Source organism: Phoca vitulina, unplaced genomic scaffold (genome assembly GCF_004348235.1).
Source record: "Phoca vitulina isolate PV1807 unplaced genomic scaffold, GSC_HSeal_1.0 scaffold8, whole genome shotgun sequence".
NCBI classification, from domain to species: domain Eukaryota; kingdom Metazoa; phylum Chordata; class Mammalia; order Carnivora; family Phocidae; genus Phoca; species Phoca vitulina.
The window spans coordinates 35,535,086-35,560,413 of record NW_022589711.1 but is presented as its reverse complement, the minus strand read 5'-3'; the positions used below and the strand labels follow the sequence as shown (position 1 = coordinate 35,560,413).

Sequence of the window (25,328 nt, the reverse complement as noted above, 5' to 3'; positions counted from 1 at the left end):
CCCCAAAGGGCGTCACAGGCCATGTTGCAAGCAGCACAGTGACATGTCCGGAGTGCACAGCGTTTTATAAAGGCCACGGGGAAGGACAGGGCTCTTTTTGAACCCTTCTTGTCTGCTGCCTAGGTCAGACGCAGCCACTCTTGCCTGTGTGGCTAGCCCAGGCCGGGGGAGTCGCTTTCAAGTGGGGGGCGGGAGTGGGGGCCTCGGGTGGAGGGTGTCAGCGAGCTAGGACCATAGCACTCCAGCCCAAGCGCGTGTAGAGCGAGACGATATGGGGCAGCGCTGCAGCCGCCTGGACTCTGCGAAGCCCGGTGGAAAACCAAGAAAACAACGGAGAGGTTTGGAGTAGCCATTACAGCAGGCCCAGGGGGACTGCTCTGCCCGAGGAAGGCCCGATCTTCCCCTTCTTTTGCCCTTTTTTTAAATTGGGATATGGGGGTGGGGGGCTTTGCTATTGAATTATAGGGGTTCCTTATATAATTTGGATATTAACCCCTTATTGGATATGTGGTTTGTAAATATTTTCTCCCACTTCATAGGTTGCCTTTAACTTTTGTTGATGGTTTCCTTTGCTGTACAGAAGCTTTTTATTTTTTTATTTTATTTTTTTAGATTTTATTTATTTATTTGACAGAGAGAGACACAGCGAGAGAGGGAACACAAGCAGGGGGAGTGGGAGAAGGAGAAGCAGGCTTCCCGCGGAGCAGGGAGCCCGATGCGGGGCTCGATCCCAGGACCCTGGGATCATGACCTGAGCCGAAGGCGGACGCTTAATGACTGAGCCACCCAGGCGCCCCAACCCCAAAAAACTCTTAATACAGTAACGTGCAGACCAGCTTTACATGTAATAGTGCCAAAGTGAAAACAATCCAAATGTCCATGAAAAGGTAAATGGATAAACAAATTATGAAACAATGGAATACTTACTAGGAATAAATTGCTGACACAATTACATGGATGAATCTCAAAATGATCATGCTGAATGAAGGAAGCGGACAAAAAGTAAATACCATGATTCCATTTATATGAAACTCTGCAAAATAAAAACTAAACTATAGTGACAGCACATTTGTTGTCACTTGGAGATGGTGGATCAGGCATGGGCAGAAGGGAAGGATTACAAAGGCATGAACTTTTGGGGGTGATGGATATGTTCATTATATTGACTGTTTCGTGGTTTCATGTTTGTATACATAGGTGAATTTACCAAATTATACACTTTAAATATGAATGGTTTATTGTATATCAATTATTCTTAAGTAAAGCAGTTTTTAAAATGTATTTGCCACTTGTACATGTTTTTTCTCACAAATAATTATATTCAAAGAAAACACAGTCTAGTCATCATAGAATAGGCCTTGTTACTCATCCACTCATTCTCAAAATTTTCTCAATATCTGTTAGTGTCTGTGGGAAATACAAATATGAATCTTTTACACTAATGAAGCATATAATCTGATAAACTAGTTAGTTAGGCTTTGGAAATCATAAACAATTATTTTTTTTATACTGTTTTCACAAAGATCCTTACCAGAAGCCAATCCCTCCCAATGACAACGTGTCAGCTGCTCCATACAGCTCAGAACCTTGCTCCACACGTCGTCAAACATGTGAGCAAGGACATCCTCTTTCATGCAGTAAAATGGAGCAATGGGAGGGTACCCTAATTTCTGTTTCTCTGGAGCTGCTTGTAATTTCTTTCCTTGAGACCCCTCTTCCTTATCAGTGTGGTCGAATGCTAGGTATTCCTCTATTATTCCTTCAGAGAAGATTACACAGTCTTTCTTTTCTCTTTCCATAGAATACAAGCTAGGGGATTTGGCAATGGAAGATGCTTTATGAGCATAAGAAGATGAAAAATGTAACTTATTTCTCCTAATACCAAATATAGTAGAATCTCTTTCTTAAGAAAGTGTTGCCTCATGTGAAGCTGAAACAAGAGAAGGGGATTTAGGATACAGCCCATAACTTTCACTTGGAGTGATTATCTGCCTACCCCAAATCCTGAGGTGAGGAAAGCTACAGGTCCATTGTTGGCACTCTTCTTGTAGGCTCTTAGTATGCACACTCAACTTCTGCTCATGCAAGAGCTCATCAGTGGCTGTGAACATTGCCTGGACTTCTTCAGTGGCATTTTGATCAAGTTCACTATAGGCCCAGGAGAAGTCCGAGCTACCTTCTGTAGCGATCCCTGTGCCTGTATAGCTTGGAAAAGCAGATCTTGAATTCCCAGTGTCAGCTGATGTAAAAGGTGATTCTTGTGTGATGACAGACTCACTTTGGGAACTTGTGTCTTTTTCATGGCTGTCATTGGTAGAAGAAATTTCATCCAGCTGCCCTGGAAGAGGATGGTGATTAATAGCATGTTTTGTTATTCCTTTCAGCTCCAAGCTTTGTGGCACCGCCTTCCGAGTGTATCTGGAGATCATCCTCCTATTCCTCTTCTGTCGTGGAGGGGGCGGACACGCCAGTGCCGGGGCCTCCAGGCCTGGCCCTCCCGCCGGCTCCTGCCCGGCCCCCTCCCGCCACCTTCCGGGCCCGTCACGCCCCGTCGCCTAGACTCCGGACCGCCACCACTCCCTGGGTCCAGAAGCTTTTTAGTTTGATGTAATCCCACTTGTTTATTTTTGCTTTTGTTGCATTAGCTTTTGGTGTCAAATCCAAAAAATCACTGCCAGATCAATGTAAAGGACATTACCTACTATGTGTTCCTCTAGGAGCTTAATGGTTTCAGGTCTTATGTACAAGTCTTTAATATATTTTAGTTGACTTTTGTGTATGGTATAAGGTGGGGGGGGTCCCAATTTCATTCTTTTGCGTATGTATATCCAGTTTCCCCAATATCATTTATTTATTTATTTATCTTTAAGATTTTATTTATTTATTTGAGAGAGGGGGAGGGGGAGAGAGAGAGAGAGAGAGAGAGTGCAAGAGAGCACAAGCAGGGCCAGGGACAGAGGGAGAAGCAAACTCCTCGCTGAGTGGGGAGCCCAACATGGAGCTCGATCCCAGGACCCTGGGATCATGACCTGAGCCGAAAGCAGACACTTAACCACTGAGCCACCCAGGCAACCCCCTCCCCCCATATCATTTCTTGAAGCAACTCTCCTTTCCACATTGTTTATTCTTGACACGTTTGTTGAAAATTAATTGACCATGTGTGTATGGTTTTATTTCTGGGCTCTTGATTCTATTCCATTGGTCTGTGTATTTGATTTTATGCCAATACTATACTATTTTGATTACTATAGTTTTACAATACAGTTGAAAGCAGGCAATGTGATGTCTCTAGTTTTGTTCTTGCTCAAGATGCTTTGGCTATTCAAGGTGTTTTTGTACTTCCATATGAATTTTAGGATTGTTTTTTCTATTTCTGTGAAAAATACCATTGGAATTTTGATAGGGATTGCATTGAAAATATGGATTGCTTTTGGTAGTCTGGACATTTTAACAGTATTCTTTCAATCCATAAACATAGAATATCTTTCCATTTATTAGTGTCATCTCCAATTTCTTTCAACAATATTTTATAGTTTTTGTGGGTACAGATCTTTTATCCCCTTGGTTAAATTTATTCCTAAATACTTTATTGGTTTTGATGTTATTATAAGTGGGATTGTTTTATTAATTTCTGTTTTGGATAGTACACTGTTAGTGTATAGAAGCACAACTAGTTTTTGTATATTAATTTTGTATCCAGAAACTTTACTAAATTTCTTTATTAGTCTAATAGTTTTCTGGCAGAGTCTAGGGTTTTCTATATATAATATTATATCTTCAGACAGAGGAAATTTTACTTCTTCCTTTACTATTTCCATGCCTTTTTTCTTTTTCTTGCCTAATTACTTTGGCCAGGACTTCCACTACTATGTTGAATAGAAGTGGCGTGAGTGGGGATTCTTGACTTGTTCCTGCTCTTAAAGGAAAAACTTTCAGCTTTTCACCATTGAGTATGATGTTAGCTGTGGGTTTGTCATAGATGGCCTTTATTATGTTGAGATGCAGTCCATCTACACCCAATTTGTTGAGAGTTTTTATCATAAAAGGATGTTGAATTCGTCCAATACTTTTTCTTCATACATTGGGGTGTTCATATTATTTTTATCTTTCATTGTGTTAATGGGTTGTAACATATTTGTTGATTAGCATTTGTTGAACCATTCAGGAATAAATCTCACTTGATCATGGTGTATGATTCCTTTAATGTACTATTAAATTTGGCTTGTTAATATTTTATTGAGGATTTTTGGATTTATGGTCATCAGAGATATTGACCTGTAATTTTCTTCTAGTGTCCTTGTTTGGCTTTGATATCAGGATATTGTTGGTCTTGGTAAATGAGTTTGGAAGTGTTCCCTCTTTTTTTTTATTTTTTGGAAGAATGTGAGAAGGATTGGTATTAATTCTTCAAATGTTTAATGGAATTTACCAGTGAAACCAGATAGTTCCTGAACTTTTCTTTATTAGGAGATATTTGGTTACTGATTCAATTTCCTTATTCATTGTTGGTCTGTTCACATTTTCTATTTATTCATGATTCAGTCCTGGTAAATTATATGTTTCCAGTAGTTTATTCATTTTTTCTAGTTTATCTAATTTGTTGACACATAATTGTTCATAGTAGTCTCCTATGATCCTTAGTATTTCTGTGTTATGAGTTGTAACGTTTTCTTTCATTTGTGATTTTGAGTCTTCCCTGTTTTTTTCTTAGTGTAGCTAAAGATTTTTCTATTTTGTTTATCCTCTTGGTTTCATTGATCTTTATAATTGTCTTTCTAGTCTCTATTTCATTTTTTTTCCTTCTCTGACCTTCATTTTGCCTTCCTTCTGCCAACATTGAGCCTAGTTTATTCTTTTTCTAGTTCTTTGAGGTATAAAGTTATTATCTATTTGTGATATTCCTTCTTTTTTAATCCAGCCATTTATTACTATAAATGTCCTTCTTATTACTGCTTTTCCTGCATCCCATAGGTTTTGCTATGTTTTGTTTTCATTTTTGTCTGTATTGAGATGTTTTTAAATTTTCTTCTGATTTCCTTTTTGACTCAATAGTTCAAGAGTTGTTTAATTTTCATGTATTTGTGAATATTCCTGTTTTCTTGCTGTTACTGACCTAGTTTCATTCCATCATCTGATGCATACATGAGAGAAATCAGGGAAGGGCATTGTATTAGTCTGCTTGGGCTGCCATGACAAAACATCACAGACTGGATGGCTTAAGCAACAAAATTTAGTTTCTTGCAGTTCATGATCAAGATACTGACAAGTTCTGTTTCATGAGGAGTCTTTTATTGGTTTACAGATAGCTGTCTTCTCACTATATCTTCATATGGCCTTTCCTCTGTGGTGTGCAGGGAAAGTGAGAGAGAGAGATTGAGAAATGTCTTCCTCTTCTTTTAAGGGTGCCAGTCCTATCAAATTAAGGCCTCATTGTTATTACTTTTCTTACCCTTTAGTAAAAAAAACCCTATAGGTCCTATCTTCAAATACAGTCACATTGGGAGTTAGGGCTTTAACATACGAATTTGGAGAAGGAGGAGGGACACAGTTCAGTCCAAATAGGCATTTTTTAGAGATGTGAATCACAATTCCTTTAGCAAATGCAGGAAACAGGTAATTTCTTCACAGAATAAATGCTGGGGGACACTGAATAAAGAAAAAGTTAGTGTCAGCCTGGGGTGTGGAAGGCTTTTGAAGGATGTGAGGCATTCACATTCGTTCGTTTACTTGGGAAAGAGTTGTTGAGCGTCTACTGTATGCCTGGCACTATGTTTGGCATTAGCATATAAGATGAACAGGATATGGTAAACGCCACTGACCATCTCAAGTTGACTGGGGCATGTGGAAGTGCACACACTGTAGCCTGGAATCCTGAGCTGGTGAATCATGGATCCTGTTATGTAAACTGGGCCTGTGGTTCAGATGAAGGTTTTTGTTTTAGATTTCCTGTAGGTTTTGATGTGGCATGATTAGAAACAACTACAGATTAGCTCAGAATAGTTTTGCAGAAAATCTGGCTCCTTGAAGTCCTTCTTCCTGACCAGCCTTCCAGCCTCAAAACACAGTAATACACTTCAAAACATAAGGAGGGGGGGAGGCTCCCAGGAATAGAAAATAGTTCTTTCTCACTTAGGCATGAAAAGTGAGTATGGGCAGAATGATAATTTAGGCCATTTCAGTGTCAACTAACATTTAAACACATACAATCTAGACTTTGTGGGACAAATGTAATTGTCTTACTTTACAAACAAGGGAATATAAGCCCAGAGAAGTTAAGAGGCTTGCATATAGTCACAGTGCTAATAACAGAACTGGAAATAGCATCCTGTCTTGGTGGCAGTTCCTCTTCGCACTCCTTGGATACATTGGTATTTATACTTACCACAATCTAAGTACAGAAATTGAAAGTAAGCTTTCAGAAAATTTCACAGCAGGCTGACATTGGCAAAACATCCAAGCTCTTGATCATTTGTTTTTTTCGTGATTGACTCATACTGATTTTACAGAAGTATTGGTTCCAACAAATCGGAAAGAAAAAACTTGTCTTTCATCACAGGTTGTGAAGCACTGCTGTGCAGTGTGCCATCTCTCAAGTAGTGTCTGGTGGTCTGGTGGAAAGGGTAGGTTGATATAATCTATACTGTGGGACAGCCTAAGCCCTGGGAGATGCTGGCATATGACAGAGAGTTTGCACCAGGTCCCTGCCCTACTCTCCGTTGATTCCTCTTGCCCTCGCCAGATGTCAGCCTCTCCCAAGGGCCTGTCTTCGATTCCCTTCTTTTCTTCCTCTGCACACCCCTTGAACTCTCATTTATCCCCCCCACCCCCGAGTTGCATTATGAGCCTGTCTCGCAAAACTGTTTCCTGCCCAGCCCCTCACTGTTTCCAGTTTCTCATTTTGTCCTGCTCCTCCTAGTCAACATACTTCAAGTTTAGGAAGCACAAAATTCTCTCTTCTCCAATCATAGTTCTCTCCAATCACGTAGATTCAGTTATCCTTACCTGCTTCAAGTTTCTCAACTCCTTAGCTAATCATTTATCCAAAATCTATTTTGAGTTTTCATTCAAAATATTTCTGGCACCTCCTTCCTTTCCATTCCCACTGCCACCATGGCAGCTCAGTTCTTCAATGACTGCGATGGCCTCCTCACTGGTCTCTTTGCTTCTGCATGCTCTTTCTTGGAATATCTTTCATGTACCCTAAAATGCTCTTTAGTTGGTAGAACTTTATCCCACTTGAAAAACTTTCAGTGACTCTCTCTTAATAAGATAAATTCCAAAGCTTCACACTGATGATGAAGGCCTGTCCAGTTGCTTGGTTCCAATCCATCTGCCCAGGCTTGTCTCTCACTCCTCCATCACATACGTTCCTCTCCAGACAACTGGAATTTCCTATTGTGATTTAAGACAGTCCCTGTACTTTCCTATACTGCATTTCTGTTCCAGCTATTTCTCAGGCTAGCATGATCTCCCTCTCATCTCTGCCCACCACATGCCACTCATTCTTTAAAGACCAGCTCAGATCTTACTCTTCTCTCTCACCATTGTCAGACGTGATATTTCTGTCTACCGAACTATAGAATTTTGATTGTGTCTCCATTGTGGCACTTAATTTCTTACCATTTTACATTATAGTTATTTGTATACATGTAAAATCTTTCCTAGATTATCCACTCCATGGGAGCAGGGTTCAATTTTATGCATGTAACTGGTACGTTGAATAGACAAGTCACATGGATTATAATCAAAACTTCACTTTATTTTTATCCTTCATCATTCCTTCCATTCCTTCAAACTTTATTTAGTAGCAATAAGCCTGCCCTGACTGGGTAAAGGCTTCAGCAGGCTCATGGCTGTTCTGATCTTTCCTGAGTAATAGATTGTCCTAGAATCATGTTTGCAAACACAGTCATGATTCAGTATCGTTATGCTTGATCCACTGTAGAAAACTAAACCCTCAAATTGATATGAAGTTTTCTCTCTTTGTCTTGCTAGAATGGGCGCCCTGCTTTCTATTCTCTCCCTGCTCACTTCTTTCCTCACGCTTGAGAGATTTTAATAAATTGCAGTTATCTATTTAAATGCTCAATTGTCCCACTGTTGGCCATTAGGAGCCTCTTCAAGTTTGCTCCAGATCTTTCTGATATAACCTAGTAATCTTTCATAGCTTCCTTGCTCTCTTTCTGACAAGATGTTCTAGATTTATTTTGTACATTTCCTGTTTCAGACCCTGAATTAACTGTTTCTCCAACAGGCCCTGGTTTTGCGTTGTTGTTTTTGTTTGCTTTGTTTTGTTTTTAATTGGGAAATTGTATGTCAAGACCACAATTCCGGTAGTAGAGATGCTCATTGCTACAGGGTTGGTCACAGTTTTTAGGCTTATTGGGTGGATAGAGCTTGGAAAGATCTCCCTCCTTTGTTCTCTCCCTTCTGTCTTTTTTTCCTCTCCCCACCCTCCTTTCTTTCCTTTTTTTCTTTTCCTATCCAACTATCTCCTAGCTCTGTGCTTATATATATATATATATATATATATATATATATATACATACTTTAGGATAAAATATTTAATACCTCCATCCAAAATTTAGGAATGCTACAGAGTCTTTGACCTCCACATTACATCTGTATCTCCCTTCTTTCACGGAGACTCATGATTCCCAGAGACATAGGAATTGGTAGAATTAGATTATCCTATAAATACATATTTACTTTATCCTACATTACACACATAATAGTCTTAGATGACAATATTTTGTCCATTTCAGGTAAACTGTTTATGTTTTTAAGTATTTTTTCTCTTGCTTTGTTTTTTCTTCATGAAGGATTTATATTAATCCCATATTAGATCTTTTTTTTGTTGTTTTGGGTTTTTTTATTTTAATTTTTTTATTTTATTTTAATTCCAGTGTAGCTAACATACAGTGTTATATTAGTTTCAGATGTGCAGTATGATGATTCAACAATTCTATACATTACTCAGTGTTCATCATGGTAAGTGTGCTCTAAATGTCCTTCACCTATTTCACCCATCCCCCTACCCACCTTCTCTCTGGTAACCATCAGTTTGTTCTCTGTAATTAAGAATCTGGTTTTGGTTTGTTTCTTTTTTTCCTTTTGTTTCTTTTCTTTTTAAATTCCACATATGAGTGAAACCATATGGTATTTGTCTTTCTCTGACTGACTTATTTTGCTTAGCATTATACTCTCTAGATCCATCCAGGTTGTTGCAAATGGCAAGATTTCATTCATGGCTGAATAATATTCATATATATATATATATATATATATATGCCACATATTCATATATATATATACCACATCTTCTTTATGCATTCATTTGTTGGATACTTAGGCTGCTTCCATAATTTGGCTATTGTAAATAATGCTACAATAAACATAGAGGTGTGTATGTCCTTTCAAATTAGTGTTCTCATATTCTTTGGGTAAATACCCAATAGTGTGATTATTAGATCACATGGTAGTTCTATTTTTAAATTTTTAAGGAACCTCCATACTGTTTTCCACAGTTGCTGCACTGGTTTGCATTCCCACCAGCAGTGCACAAGGATTCCTTTTTCTCCACATCCTCGCCAATACTTATTGTTTCTTGTGGTTTTGACTTTAGCCATTCTGACAGGTGTGAGATGGTATCTCGTTGTGGTCTTGATTTGTATTTCCCTGATGGTGATTGATGTTGAACATCTTTTCATGTGTCTGTTGGCCATTTGTATGTCTTCTTTGGAGAAATGTCTGGGTTTTTTGGTGTTAACATTATATCAGTTCTTTATATGTTTTGTATACTAACCCTTTATCAATGTATCATTTACAAATATCTTCTCCCATTCAGTAGGTTGTCTTTTAGTTTTGTTGATTGTTTTCTTTGCTGTGCAGAAGCTTTTTATTTTGATGCAGTCCCGAAAGTTTATTTTTGCTTTTGTTTCCATTGCCTCTGGAGACATATCTAGAAAAAAGTTGTTATGGCCAATGTCAGGGAAATTACTGCCTGTGCTATCTTCTAGGATTTTTATCATTTTAGGTCTCATATTTAGGTCCTTAATCCATTTCGAGTTTATTTTTGTGTATGATGTAAGAAAGTCCAGTTTCATTCTTTTACATATTGCTGGCCAGTTTTCCCAACACCATTTGCTGAGGAGACTGTCTTTTTCCCATTGCATGTTCTTGTCTTCTTTGTCAAAGATTAATTGACCATATAATTGCAGGTTTATTCCTGGATTTTCTATTTTGTTCTATTGATTTATGTTTATTTTTGTGCCAGTACCATACTGTTTTGATTACTACAGCTTTATAATATAATGTGAAATGGAATCATGATACCTACATCTTTGTTTTTCTCTTTCAAGACTGCTTTGGCTATTCAGGGTCTTTTGTGGTTCCATACAAATTTTAGGATTGTTTGTTCTAAACCAAAAATGCTGTTGGTATTTTGATAGGGATTACATTAAATCTGTAGATTATTTTGGGTAGTATGGACACTTCTAACAATATTTGTTCTTCCAAGCCATGAACATGGAACATTGTAATTTCTTTCATCAATGTTTTATAGTTTTCAGAGTACAGATCTTTCACCTCCTTGGTTAAGTTTATTCCTAGGTATTTTATTATTTTTGGTGCAATTGGAAATGGGATTGCTTTCTTAATTTCTTTCTGCTGCTTCATTATTAGTATATAAAATGCAATGGATTTCTGTACATCGATTTTGTATCCTGAGACCTTACTGAATTCATTTATCAGTTCTAGTAGTTTTTTGGTGGAGTCTTTAGGGTTTCCTAAGTATAGTATCATGTCAAAGAGTGAAAGTTTTACTTCTTCCTCATCCAATTTGGATGAGTTTTATTTCTTTTTCTTGTCTGATTGCTGTGGGTAGGGCTTGCAGTACTATATTGAATAAAAGTGGTGAGAGTGGACATCCTTGTCTTGTTCCTGACTTTAGGGGAACAGCTCTCAGTTTTTCACCATTGAGTATGATGGTAGCTCTGGGTTTTTCACAGATGGCCTTTATTATGTTGAGGTATGTTCCCTCTAAACCTACTTTGTTGAGGGTTTTTATCATGAATGGATGTTGTACTTTGTCAAATGCTTTTCCTGCATCTATTGGAATGATCATATAGTGCTCATCCTTTCTCTTATTGATGTGATGTGTCACATTGATTTGCAAATATTGAACCACCCTTGCATCCCAGGAATAAATCCCAATTGATCATGGTGAATGATTTTTTTAAATGTATTGTTGGATTCCGTTTGCTAATATTTTGTCAAGGATTTTTGCATGTTTGTTCAGCAGAGATATTGGCCGGTAGTCCTCTTTTTTTGTAGTGTCTTTATCTGGTTTTGGTATCAGAGTAATGCTGGCCTCATAGAATGAATTTGGAAGCTTTCCTTCCTCTTCTACTTTTTGAAATATTTTAAGAAGAATAGGTATTAACTCTTCTTTAAATGTTTGGTTGAATTCACCTGTGGAGCTGTCTGGTCCTGGAGTTTTGTTTGTTGGGAGTTTTTTGATTGCTGGTTTAAATGTTTGGTTGAATTCACCTGTGGAGCTGTCTGGTCCTGGAGTTTGATTGTTGGGAGTTTTTTGATTTCATTGCTGGTGTTCAATTTTCTTTCTTTTTTTTAAAGATGATATATTGTGGTGGGGGGGCATGAGCGGGAGGGGAAGAGGGAGAAAGAATCTCAAGCACACTCTGCAACGAGCACAGAGCCTGACTCAGGACTTGATCTCGGGACCCTGAGATCATGACCTGAACTGAGACCAAGTCAGACGCTTAACCAGCTGTGCCACCCAGGTGCCCCAGTCTGTGCAAATTTTCTATTTCTTCCTGGTTGAGTTTTAGAAGTTATCTGTTTCTAAGAATTTATCCATTTCTTCTAGGTTGTCCACTTTGTTGGCATATAATTTTTTATAATATTCTCTTACAATCGTTTGTATTTCTGTAGTGTCAGTTATTTCTCCTCTTTTCATTTCTGATTTTGTTTATTTGAATGCTTTCTTCTCTCTCTTTCTCTTTCTCTCTCTTTATGGGTCTAGCTAAAGTTTTATCAATTCTGTGGATCTTTTCGGAGAACCAGTTCCTAGTTTCTTTGACCTGTTCTATTGTTCATTTAGTTTCTCTTTTGTTTATTTCTGCTCTAATCTTTATTATTTTCTTCCTTCTACTGGTTTGGACTTTTGTTTATTCTTTTTCTAGCTCCTTTAGGTGTAAGATTAGGTTGTTTGAGATTTTTCTTGCTTCTTGAGGTAGGCCATACTGCTATAAGCTTCCCTCTTAGAACCACTTTGGCTGCATCCCAAAGATTTTGGACCAATGTGTTTTCATTTTCATTTTCATTTGTCTCCATGTTTTTTTTTATTTCCTTTTTGATTTCTTGGTTGATCCATTCATTGTTTGGTAGCATGTTATTTAACCTCCATGTATTTGTGTTCTTTCTAGATTTTTTTCTTATGGTTGATTTCTAGTTTCATAGTGTGTGGTCAGAAAAGATGTGTGGTATGACTTCAATTTATTGAATTTGTTGAGACTTGTTTTATGGCCTAATATGTGGTCTATTCTGGAGAATGTTCCATGTGTACTTGAAAAGAATGTGCATTCTGCTGTTTCAGGATGGAATGTTCTGAATATATGTGTTAAATCCACCTGGTCCAATGTGTCATTCAAAGCCACTGTTTCCTTGTTGATTTTCTGCTTGGATCATCTGTCCGTCTTGTCCCCTACTATTACTGTATTACTATCAATTACTTCTTTTATGTTTGTTATTAACTGTTTTATGTATTTGGGTGCTCCCATTTGGGTGCATAAATATTTATGATTATTATATCTTCTTGTTAGATTGTCCCCTTTATGATTATATACTGTCCTTTGTCTCTTGCTGTAATCTTTGTCTTAGAGTCTATTTTGGGGGTGCCTGTGTGGCTCAGGTGGTTAAGCATCCACCTCTTGGTCTCAGCTCAGGTCTTGATCTCAGGGTTGTGAGTTCAAGCCCTGCATTGGAGCCCAACTTAAAATAAATAAGGGAATGAATGAATGAATAAAGTCTATTTTGTCTGATATAAGTATTGTTACCTCTGGCTTTCTTTTCACACTCATTTGCATGAGAAATGTTTCTTTATCCCTTCACTTTCAATCTGCAGGTCTTTAGATCTGAAATGAGTCTCTTGTAGGTAGCATATGGATGGGCCTTGTTTTTTTATATATTCTGTCACCTTATGTCTTTTGATTGGAGCATTTAGTCCATTTACATTGAAAGTAATTATTGATAGATGTGTATTTGTTGCCATTTTGTTACTTGTTTTATGGTTGTATTTGTAGTTCTTCCCTGTTACATATTGGATCTTCTTTGCCTACTTTCAATTGTGTTACTTTCTCACAAATCCTTTTTACCTATTAATTTCTTTTGAATTTAAAAACTTGTCTCAGATTCACCTTCTATTTCATTAAGGCATTCTGTTGTGCTAATTCCCTCTTGTGTTCTTTCTTGTTAGGTCTTTGTTTTTGAAATACATTTTGTTATTTTATTTCTAATTATTTTTTGAATTGTCACTTCATTTGAGTTTTTCTGATCTAAATTATGTTGTTCTTTCATGTCTTATGTTATATAATTTCTTTTAGCTCTTTTTGAATCTCTTCTGCAAACATATCTTTCGGTTATGCAATGCTTTCATTGTTTGTGGTGAAGTTATTCTGTTTTTTATTCTCTTATAATTTTGTATGGGATTTGACCTCAATACTTTTTTCTTGTTTTTAATTAGTTTTTCCAAATTTTTAAAAGGAAGAATGATTCAGTATAGCTTTTCTAACTTCAGAATGCTCTATTTTCTTTCTCTTTTTTATAAAAGTCAAAAATATTGTGGCTTGTTTTTTGAACTCTATTTCCCTTCCCCACCTTTACATGAACTTTTTTCTCTTCATCCTCATCATCTCTGTCCTCTTCTGCTCTGATGTCACTCCTAATAGCTACTACTCAGCAGAGGGCCCTGTTGTGGGAAGGAGCATGGGCCCTGTTTTGAAAGTTCATGGGGACTTGACTTCTCTAGCCCTCTAACAACTGGGCTCCTGTGGTTACCTGCTGATGGAGTGGACACAGCCATCCCAGTTTCAGCTGCTGTTTTCTATTTGGCCTGCTGCATGCTCCAATGATTTAGTTCTGTTAGCTATGTGGGGATTCTCTTATTCTCATATCTGAGAGATGCCTATTGCATCCCTCTTATTCTTCCAGTACAGAGTTGATACCATGTAGATTTATGCCTGTTGGTAGTTTGTCTTCCTCAGTGGCCTGTGGATCAGTTTGTTATCTAAGATTTTTGTTTATTTGGGGTGTGTGTGTGTGTGTGTTTGTGTATGCGTGTGCATGTGTGCATGTGTTTTGGTAACTATTATTTATGAGTTTTGGTTTTGCTGTATAATTGCTCTATTTGTTTGTTTTTTTTTTTTAAAGATTTTATTTATTTGACAGAGAGAGCACAAGCAGAGGGAGAGAGAGAGAGAAGCAGGCTCCCCGCTGAGAAAGGAGCCCGATGTGGGACTCGATCCCAGGACCCTGGGATCATGACCCGGGCCGAAGGCAGCCGCTTAACCGACTGAGCCACCCAGGTGTCCCTAATTGCTCTATTTGTTTTGGTGTGGGGATTTGGAAGGATTCAAAAACGCACTGCTGCCACCCTCAACTTCCCAAAATGAACTATGAACTCCTGAATCATGTTAAGAACATAACATTTTCCAAAATTTATTCTGTTTCTCTTAATAAATCTCATTCAAAAGGAGGAGGCTCCTTTGATTTTTCAGAATTATCTCCTTTTTTAAAATGATGTTAAAAAAATGGTGGCTTGCTTTTTGAATTCTGTGTCTTTCTTCCACCTTTATGTGAATATTTTCTTGTGTGTAAACATTATCTTTACATAGATATCCTATGGTTTTTATCCTCTCTTCCTCCATTTCTGCATTCTTTTCTTTCCCTCTTAAAACAAAAACTAATAAAAGGATTGTGCTTTCTAATTATTGACATATCCAAGAAGAATTGCAGCAGATGGTGTCTGAGCCCTACCTATATCCCTCACCCTCACTGCTTTGGTGAATACTGCCCAACTTCCAATTGCTGGCACCTATATTTCTTTGCTTACAGGCTTTCCCTGGCCATCAGAATCTGCTTGGTTTACCTGAGCAGCAGGCTAGAAATGCCAATGCCCCTCTTGGGAGCAGTCTTCAACTAATGACTTATGAGAGCACATGGATATAATAGAAAAATGGCCCACTCAAAGATGTCCATATCCTAATCCCCTAAATCTACAAATATGTTACCTTACCTGGCAAAAGTTATTCTGTAGGTGTGACTAAGTTCATGATCTTTAGAAGGAAGACTATCTTGGATTATCCATGCAGGCCCAGTCTTATGACATGAGTCCTTAAAACTGAAAGAAGGAAGTTACAGTCAGAGAGCAATTTGAAAATGCTATGCTGCCGAGTTTAACGATGGAGGAAGGGGACACCAGCCAAGGGATGCAGGTGGTATCTACAAGCTGAAGTGGTTCTCCTTTAGACCCTCCAGATCCAGCCCTGCTGTCACCCTGATTTTGGCCTAGTATGACCCATTTTGGACTTCTGACTTTCAGAACTGTAAAATAATAAATTTGTGTTATTTTAAGTCACCAGGTTTATTATAGGAGCAATAGAAAACTAATAAAATGGTTAAATGCCCCAGCTTCTTCAGTCCTTGAGTGGGATGACTCTGAGGCATTTTTCAATTTTGGCTCTCAGGTGTTCCCAGAGGAGAGGATTAAGGGCCTTATTCACAGCAATAACTTGCTAGAAAACAAACCACTGATTAGTTTCCTTCTCTTTCCTGTCTTCTTTACTCCCCTACTATGTTGGGAACAAATCCAAATAAACTGTGCTTGAGTCCTCAAATTGGGTTTTGCTTCAGGGGGAACCCAATCTAAAATGGAACTTGAGATGGCTTTGGTGAGAGACTGGTATAGGTACTTGTTCAAATTCTTCAAGTTTGAATCAAAGAAGAGAGTTTTATACTTATCATAAATTTTCATCATTTCTAAGATGCAGTAATGCAGGTTCCTTGGGAAGTGGGGTGGAAGCCTGAAACTCAGGTGGTCACAAAGCATAGTCCCTATCTTTGTTACAGAGCCCCCCCCCCCTTTTTTTAAGACATGATCATTGTGTGGTTCTTCAGTACTTAGTGTAAGACCCTGCATTCTGAGTCTCCAGAAAGGATTTCTAGGTCCTCCACTGTCCCCAGGGAATATGAATCTAAGGAGGAAGTTTGAGGCAGATACTGCAGATTGGTTCCTTTTGCACCAGAGTTTCTCAACCTTGGCAGTAATGACATTTTGGGCTGGATAATCCTTTGTTGTGAGTTCTGTCCTGTGCATTGTAGGATGTTGAGCAGCATCTCTGGCCTCTATCTACTAGATGCTACTATTATGCCTACCCCAGTTGTGACAACCAAAAATGTATCCAGACATTGTCAAATATCCCTAAGAGAAAAAATTACTCCTTGGTGAGAACCATTCCTCTATACAAATGCAACTGCTTTGTATCCTGCCTTCCAGTACTCTGGAGACAAGCAAGCTGAGGACCACATTCCCCAGACCCTCTTGTAGTTAGGATTCTGTGGGTCACACTTGGCACGTGGAAGTGAACATCATGAGGCAGCAGCCATGTGACTTTTCTGACAAACACCATCATGGAGGTATTTGTTTTGTTTTGTTTCTAGAACAGCAGTGGGGAAGGTCTAGTCTCTGGCTTCACAGATACTGAGTAGTGGCAGCAATGTGATTCTGTCATAACAACCCTATTGGATAACTACATATGGTTTTTGGTATTTCTTCTCACTCTGTAGCCCCTAAGTTGGTTTTCTGGTGCTTCAAGAAATTTGAAATGAGTCCTTTTTTGATTAAACTAGCTATAAACAATTCTGTTATCTAAAATACAGTCATTCCTCTCAGGACAGTGCACAGAAAGTATCACAACCCTAAACTGTAGCTTTGGCTATAAAAAGGAAGTAGGGAGAAGGATTCTAAGGATTTAGATTTTATAGACTGGAAAACTTGTGAACCAAGTTATATGTCAAACAATCCTTGAATGGCAGAACCCATGCTAGCTATGCCTGTAACATTAACCAAAATGTTAGGAAAAATTCAAAATATTAGTGTAAGTGTGCTGATTCCTGCCGCTTTTAGCAAAATTCTGCAAGATACAGATCAACTCAAGGTGGCGATGGAAGGAAATAGCATTTGGCTAAGAGAGGCCATGGGCTTGTGGCCTGCAATCTAAGTAGACTAAACCTTCAGTAATTTGGAATCTTGCAGAGTTAAAAAAAAATCCACCTGTGGCATTTACCCAAAGGAGTTAAAAACTTATGTTCACACAAAAATCTGCACAAAGATATTTATAGCAGCTTAATTCATAATTGTGAAAATTTGGAAGTAGCCAAGATGCCCCTCAGTAGGTGCTTGGATAAACAAATAGGTACATCCAGATAATGAAATATTATTTGGCAGTAAAAAAGAAATGAGCTATCATTTCCATTTTCATGGAAAAACATAGAGGAATCTTAAATGCATATTAAGTGAAAGAAGCCAATCTGAAAAGGCTACACACTGTATGATTCCAACTACATGACATTATGGAAAAAGCAAAGCTATGGCCATGGTAGTTACAAGGGGGTAGAGAGGAGAGAGGCCGGGATGAGTAGGCAGAGCACAGTGATTTTTTAAGGCAATGAAATTAGTCTCCATGATACTATGATGTCATTATACATGTGTCAAAACCCATAGAAAGTACAACACTGAGTGAATCCTAAAGTTAACTATGGGCTTTGGTGATAATGATGTGTATTGTAACAAAAGTGCTGCTCTGGTACAGGATGTTGATGGTAGGGGAGGCCGTACTTGTGTGGGGGAAGGGAGTATATGGGAACTCTCTGTACTTTCTACTCAAATGGAAAAAGGACCAATTGGTGGAGGCTATGATGCACTTCCAGATTCCCTTCAGAACCGAAGCACTAATTTCTCCAGCTGCTGAGAGTGTTCCTAGCTGAGAGTCCTCAGCTGTCAGTCTTGTCTTGGAATTTGCTAAAGAGAAGTACTTCACCAAAGGACCTTTCCTAGAGACAGCTTATATCCAATGATTGGTCAATGCAGGTACATAAAGTCCGTGTCTTCTTAACCAAACTACTCTTAAGGGGCTGAACCAGTGTCAGACCTCCCTTGGGTGGCTGAGGACTTTGCTGAGACTGCATCACAGTCTGGGGGCTCCCTCTTCTTAGTCCTACTCTCTTCTCAGGCCCTGCACTCACTGATCCCTGGAGCACTCTCCAATAAATTTCCTGTACCCTAAACTCTGCCTCAGAGTCTGCTTCCCAGGGAACTTAATCTTCAGGGACTAGGAAGAAACTGCAGAGGACAGAGGCTGGGGCACCAGATGCACTAAACAAGGAATTTGTCCACTGTTGTAGCAGGGGACACTCACTCTTGACCTTCCTTTTCTTTATAAATTTTTCTGTGTGTGTGTCTGTGTGTGTCTTTTTCCTAAAAACTGAAAAGAAATCATACTGATGCTTTTGCCCTTGGCTTCAAGTAGCCTCTACATAATATGGAGCACTGATGCACCATGGCCTAGAAAAAAGATGCAGAAACATGTTATTTTTATCAAACTGGACCAAATATTATTCAATTAGAATTGATGACTACCATAGAGTAATTTAAGCTTTGAATACTATATTCTTTCCTCATTTTGGCAGAGTAGTTTTAAAGTGGGACTCCCTTATGTCTTATTATTACAAGTAACACTTCACTCAACAATCAAAAAATTGCATATGAAAAATTTTAAAAACACCATCATGGGAATGTTGGGAACATATAACTTGCCTTTCGGGTCATAGATCATGGAACCATGAGAAGCTACATACAAATCTGATGGGGAGAATATGTGTCTTCCAAATATCTTGACTTGAACAAGGTAGCAAGGTGAGATATTGGTATTGTCCCTTTTGGAGAAGAAAATGTGTTCTTCATAGATATTTAGGTGGCCAAAGTGGTGGATATGGTAGCAACAGCTTCAGCCCATCTTTCTCAGTAATGGAACCTAGAAATTTAGTTGGGCATTTTTCCTGCCTGGATAGATTCTATTTACAAGTCTTCCTTGCAGGAAGATGGGATCATATGATTAAGTCAGGGTTAGTGTGTTGTAGGTGAAAGGTTGGTATTGGATTTCCAGAAAAGGTCTCACTCATCCCCATGGGCTGCTTCTTTTGACCTTCTGCCTCCCTCTTTGAGCCCGCAAGTCAGAAATGATGACTGGAGCTGAGACCATCCAACTTGGACCATGGACTTGACCTTCTGCCTCCCTCTTGGAGCCCGCAAGTCAGATATGATGACTGGAGCTGAGACCATCCAACTTGGACCATGGACCCAGAAGACAGATGTCAAAGTTAAGAAGTGAAGAAAAAGACAGGAGACACGGTCACTGAAGGAGAAACCAAGATGTTAGCCCCATCCTGCTTACCTCTAAACCTCTTTTGCTTGTGAACAACAATCTTGTATTTTATTTAAGCTATCACAATTTTGGATTTTCCTACTATATACGCTGAACTTAATTCAAACTGATACAGAATTCAAGTGAGGTGATCCTAAAACAGCCTCTTGAACTGTCATCACTCTTCCAAGGGAAGTTGAGGGATGGGCTGCCTGGTGTCCTCAATAGTTATTGGGTACACTGAGATTCATAGGAGATAATTAGGCCCTAAAACATCATAGCTTCTTATAGTTCAGCCACATCATACTGTTTCTAAAAGAAATTCCATGAAGGTTCTATAGTGATTCAAGTTTTCTCTTGTATTAGTGTAGAATATTTGCTAGACATTAAACATTTTTATATTTACTGGGAATTTGTGTGATGGAGAGCAAAATAATGTCGCTCATTACTTTTCTATTACCATTGTAATAACCACAGATTCAGTGGCTTAAAACAACACAGATTTATTCTCTTACAGTTCCAGAGGTCAGAAGTCCAAAATGAGTCTTACAAGGTTAAAGTCAAGATATCAGCAAAGCTGATTCTTTCTGATGGCTCGGGGGGAGAATCCCTTCCTTGTCTCTTGCAGCTTCTAGAGACTGCTGACGTTTCTTGGTTTGTGGCCACATCTCAATCTCTGCTTCTGTTGTCACATTGCCTTCTCCTCCATCTCTGACTCCCATATCCCTCTAAGGATTACATCGGGCTCATGGGGATAACCCAGGATAATCTCTCCATCTCGAGGTCCTTAATCAAATCTGCAAAGTTACTTTAGCCATATAAGATAGCAGAGGGTCCCGGGTTCCAGGTTTTAGGATGTGGACACATTTGGGAGGTTGTTTTTCAGCCTACCACACTCACTTAGACATCTTGATTTAGAAATCATCCAGGAAAGGTTTTTTCTAATTTAAAGGCAACAGAAATTATTAGATATGTTTACTTTTAAAAAGGTAACTTCTATAAATCAAAAGCTATTATTAAAATGTTAAAAGGAAAAAAACAGACTATTTGCCTAAAATATAACAGGCAAGGTGACAAGAGTTTAATATAGTCAATATATGCATTATTTTATTTATTTATGTATGTATGTATGTGTGTATGTAGTGTTCCATGATTCATTCTTTGCATGTAACACCCAGTGCTCCATGCAATATGTGCCCTCCTTAATACCCATCACCGGGCTAACCCATCCCCCCAACCCCCTCTGCTCTAAAACCCTCAGTTTGTTTTTCAGAGTCCATAGTCTCTCATGGTTCGTCTCCGCCTCTGATTTCTCCCCCCTTCATTAGCGCTCACCATAGCACATACCCTCCCCAATGTCTATCACCCAGCCATCCCATCCCTCCCACCCCCCACCACTCCAGCAACCCTCAGTATGTTTCCTGAGATTAAGAATTCCTTATATCAGTGAGATAATATGATACTTGTCTTTCTCTGATTGACTTATTTCACTTAGCATAATACCGTCTAGTTCCATCTACGTCATTGCAAATGGCAAGATTTCATTTTTTGATGGCTGCATAATATTCCATTGTATATATATACCACTTCTTTATCCATTCATCTGTCGATGGACATCTGGGCTCATTCCATAGTTTGGCTATTGTGGACATTGCTGCTATAAACATTGGGGTGCAGATGCTCCTTCAGATCACTGCATTTGTATCTTTGGGGTAAATACCCAGTAGTGCAATTGCTAGGTCTATTTTCAACTTTTTGAGGAAACTTCATACTGTTTTTCCAGAATGGCTGCACTAGCTTGCATTCCCACCAACAGTGTAAGAGGGTTCCCCTTTTCTCTGCATCCTCACCAACATCTGTCATTTCTTGACTTGTTAATTTTAGCCATCCTGACTGTTGTGAGTGGTATCTCATTGTGGTTTTGATTTGTATTTCCCCACTTACATGTGGGTTTTTTTTCAATAAATATATTGGAAAATGTTTTGGGAGATTTGGGACAATTTGAAAAAACTCGCAGATGAACCCCATACCCTAGAACTATCAAAAAAATTAAGAAAATGGTATGTCATGAATGCAGAGGTGCTAGTCTAGTTTATTATTTACTACTATAAGATATACACAAATCTATTATATAAAGTTAAAATTTATCAAAACTCACAAACATTTAACAGGCTGGACATAGCACCATGCACAATTGAGAGAAATGTAAACAAACATAAAGACATAGTATTAAATTGTAACTGAATAAAATATACTGTAGTACATTCTGCAGTGCTGTAATAATTTCCTAACGACCTTCTGTTGCTATTGCAATGAGCCTGAGTGTTGAGAGTAGCCACTTAAAATGCCCTGTGAGGCTAGTCATCTCTGTGTGAACAGTTCCTCTCTCCAGCAAATTGTACATTGCAGTAAAGAGTGGTGTCTCCTGGCTCTCACTATTAATATTTAAGTTTTGGGAGTGTCAAAAGTTATATTCAGATTTTCGACTGTGTGGGAGGCTGAAACCCCTAACCCCTATGTTATTCAAGGATCAACTATATAGTTATTTGGGTTTATTAACACCAACTCTAATCAATACTAAAGGGATAAATGACCAAAAGGTAGTCAGTTACCATTGGCACAGCTCTATCAGAGGTTAAAATATGAATACTGCACTTTTGGACCAGTTGGTGAATGGCACCTAGTTTGCTGCCCTGAGTCCTCAAGTACTCCCTGCTTCTTCCCTGACTTCCTGCAACCCCTCCTTGGGACCTCTCATTTTGGATCTCCTAATTATTGAACAACTAAAATGACTGCCCCAGCTGGGGCCTCCAGAAAGCTGTTCCAGCTCTGTAGCCAGCATTTGATCTAACTGGTACCATACTGGTTATGAAGTGTGTGTATATATATATATATATATATATATATATATATATACACACATATATATATTTCATTTCAGGACAAACTTCTCCCAAATTTATTTCTTCGAACTTACTCCAAAATAAAGCTAACTCCATTGTGTTTTGCTTTAAATTACTGCTTACTTCATCTGCATGGTTTTTTTTTTTTTTCCCCTCAAAAAGCCACATAAATAAGGAGAGGACTCTGCCGCTAAGATAAACGTGAATGAGTATATGCAGTGCAGTGCTGAAAAAGCTTTTTACTTTTTTTGGTTCCGATTTCCACAATGCTCTTAGCTACTTTCACTGTTATAGTTAAAAGAATGTGAATTTTCCACATTTCTGCCTCTTTTGCCTGTGTTTTCAATATTTTCTCCATTGATTGGCTGATCTTTACAGTTTCTCCCAAATTGACTAACTTAATCCTGCTATTTTTACTAACTAGCTTTCATGCCTTCCTACCTTCTACAGAATAGATCCCCCCTATGAAGAATACTACCCCCTGAACAAGGGGTAAAGGGAAGCAAAATAAGAAACATATTCCATATTATCATAACTATGCAAAATTAATGTGTTAGACTGGGTTCTCCAAATGCAGGCTCCAAAATAGGATGGAAATTGTAAGGATTAGATTAAGAGAGATGCCTGTGAGAAAAAATGGGGAGGTATGAGAGAAAAATGGAGGGGATGGAAAAAAGACCACAAAGTAAGCTTGATCCCTAGTGATGGGGAGAGGGAAGTAGTTTGGGTGGAAGCATCCTAGACTACTGTGTACTCTAAGGAAGGTTTGGCAAGGCTATACGGGAGTCCTTAAGCCATAGTTTGTCATTAGAGGAGTCTTGTTTCTCAGAAATGAACCTGCCTTGGTATTTCCATTGTCTTCGATCACTGGCTGAAAGTCTTGGCCTCATGGCACAAATGGGGTGATGGATTTTGGCATGCAGACCCTGGGGCTCCTGTTCTATTACGCTCCTTGTAGTTGGAAATCTACAAGGTATGCCACCCTTCTTTTCCAGGTAGCCCCCCCAATTCCTCCTGGAAGAACAAGTTAATGGCTTCAGACTCTAATATTTGGCTGAGATCTGAAGCTGCAGGCACATCAAAGCATACACACATCCACAAAAATAAAAGATAAAACAATTTGCAAAGCTATGATGCATCCCCAAGTTGGTTTCATGAGGAAGCAATGAGATAAACATACACAATAGCAAAAAAATATTGTACAAGTAAGTACTACAAGCACATACAAATATAGTACACACAGGTGCATAGGATATAAAGGAAGTCAACTTTCTCTCTCTGTCCAGGCTGCAAAGATACCAATAAACCAGACATAGGAACAATATAGTTTTCTGTCTGAGTGGGAGGAAAGAAAGGAAAATGCATTTGTCAGGATCTTAGTTTTGTGCCAGGCACTGTGGTATGTGGTTTCATGTATGCTAACTTCAAATATATAGTACTATTTAAGTCCCTTATTGAATACTCATAACAACCTTTCACATAGCTGTTATTATTCCTGCTTTACAGACTAACAGGATTCAAGGAAATATTAGATTCAAAGTTGAATAACTTGTCTAAGATCACGCATCTAGTAAATGAGAGATCCAGAATACATTCCAAGTCTGTCAATAGGAAAGTCAAGGGGAGAAGGTCATTCTTGGGCATTCTCTGTACATACATTTTTATTTATTTTCCCCCAAATCATCTTCAGTCTTCTAAGTTTTGCAGCTGAGGGTATTTTATATTGTGTTTTGGGTGAACCTTATCCACCTCACAGTGCAGGACAATCCTCTCACCAAAGGGACACTTTAAGGAGTAAAGGGGAAAGGTTCAATACCAAGTTGGTCTCTTTGCCTGTCTCGGGGTGTGGGGCCAATGACTGATCCTTTTCTGTATTCCAGTTTCAGGGAATGGGCCCTGCCTTGGTTACCTGTCCAGCCCTCTAGTCCTGCTGTGACAGCACCACTGTTTTGACCGCTTCCAGTCTTTTGGATGTTTAGAGCGCTTTCCCAATGTGGGCCCTTCTTTATATCTCCTGCTCTTCTTTACATCTTCTGCCCTTCTAAAACTTCTAAATCTTTCTGCCCTTTACTTCAGAGGCCTCCCTGCATGGCTGATCCATCCTTGTGAATTTAGGGGGAATTAAGACCATCTTTAATCTGCTACATTTCTTCGCTAATCAAAGCTTTGTTACCACACTTATTCAGAGTCTCAATCTCCATGAAACAATGACTCCCATTAGCAAATAAACATATTCAAATTGTTCCACCATCATTATTTCTTGGCTTATGAACATAGGGCTTCCTGGTATCCATCTTGTCCAAATTAAAGCCCATCTTTGGTTTAGGAATAATTATAGATGTAATTTGCTGATCACTTTGCATACATTATCTCAGTTCACCAACATAACAGATCGATGTTATTACCATATGTGTTCTAGAGAACAGGAAATTGAGATGTGGAATAGATTTAGTTCTCTGGAAGCAGACATTGAGATAGATTAGTGATGAGGACCTTTGAAAGTAAGGGGGCAGAAGCACGACTGGGCAGAGGAACAAGTCAAACTGTGATATAGGCATGACATAACCTTGGCTGACAACCTGGAGCTCTGGGTCAAGTATTGCCCATCAGCATCCCATGGGAGCCCCAAATGGCCAGCCATTTTTACATTTTCCTTTCTCCATCACTGGATGCAGGCTGTCGTGGAAAAGCATGACCTTGGACAAGGTGAGTCTCAACTTGGCAGTCACTAACGAAGTTTATACCTGGAAGCTGTCTGCCAACCGCATTCCCCACAGCCAAGAGCAAATCTGTCCTTGAAGGGGCACCCAAGTTGTACATCTCTGTGTCTAGAATAAACTCTAAGAATCCAGGAATTTATTAAAGGTTCTACAGCTAATAAGTAGCAAAGATTTGGTACCAAGTCTTTTGTGACTCAAAATCC

General features: G+C 38.7%; 1 protein-coding gene across 1 annotated transcript; it reads right to left on the bottom strand.

The window, feature by feature from the left end:
• Positions 1–1,463: 1,463 nt before the first annotated feature.
• On the bottom strand, positions 1,464–2,707 carry LOC116633668 (protein FAM149B1-like). The gene is given in 1 exon segment (XM_032406244.1): positions 1,464–2,707. A coding segment is annotated over 1 exon segment (966 nt). The 5' UTR covers positions 2,430–2,707.
• Positions 2,708–25,328: the final 22,621 nt, after the last annotated feature.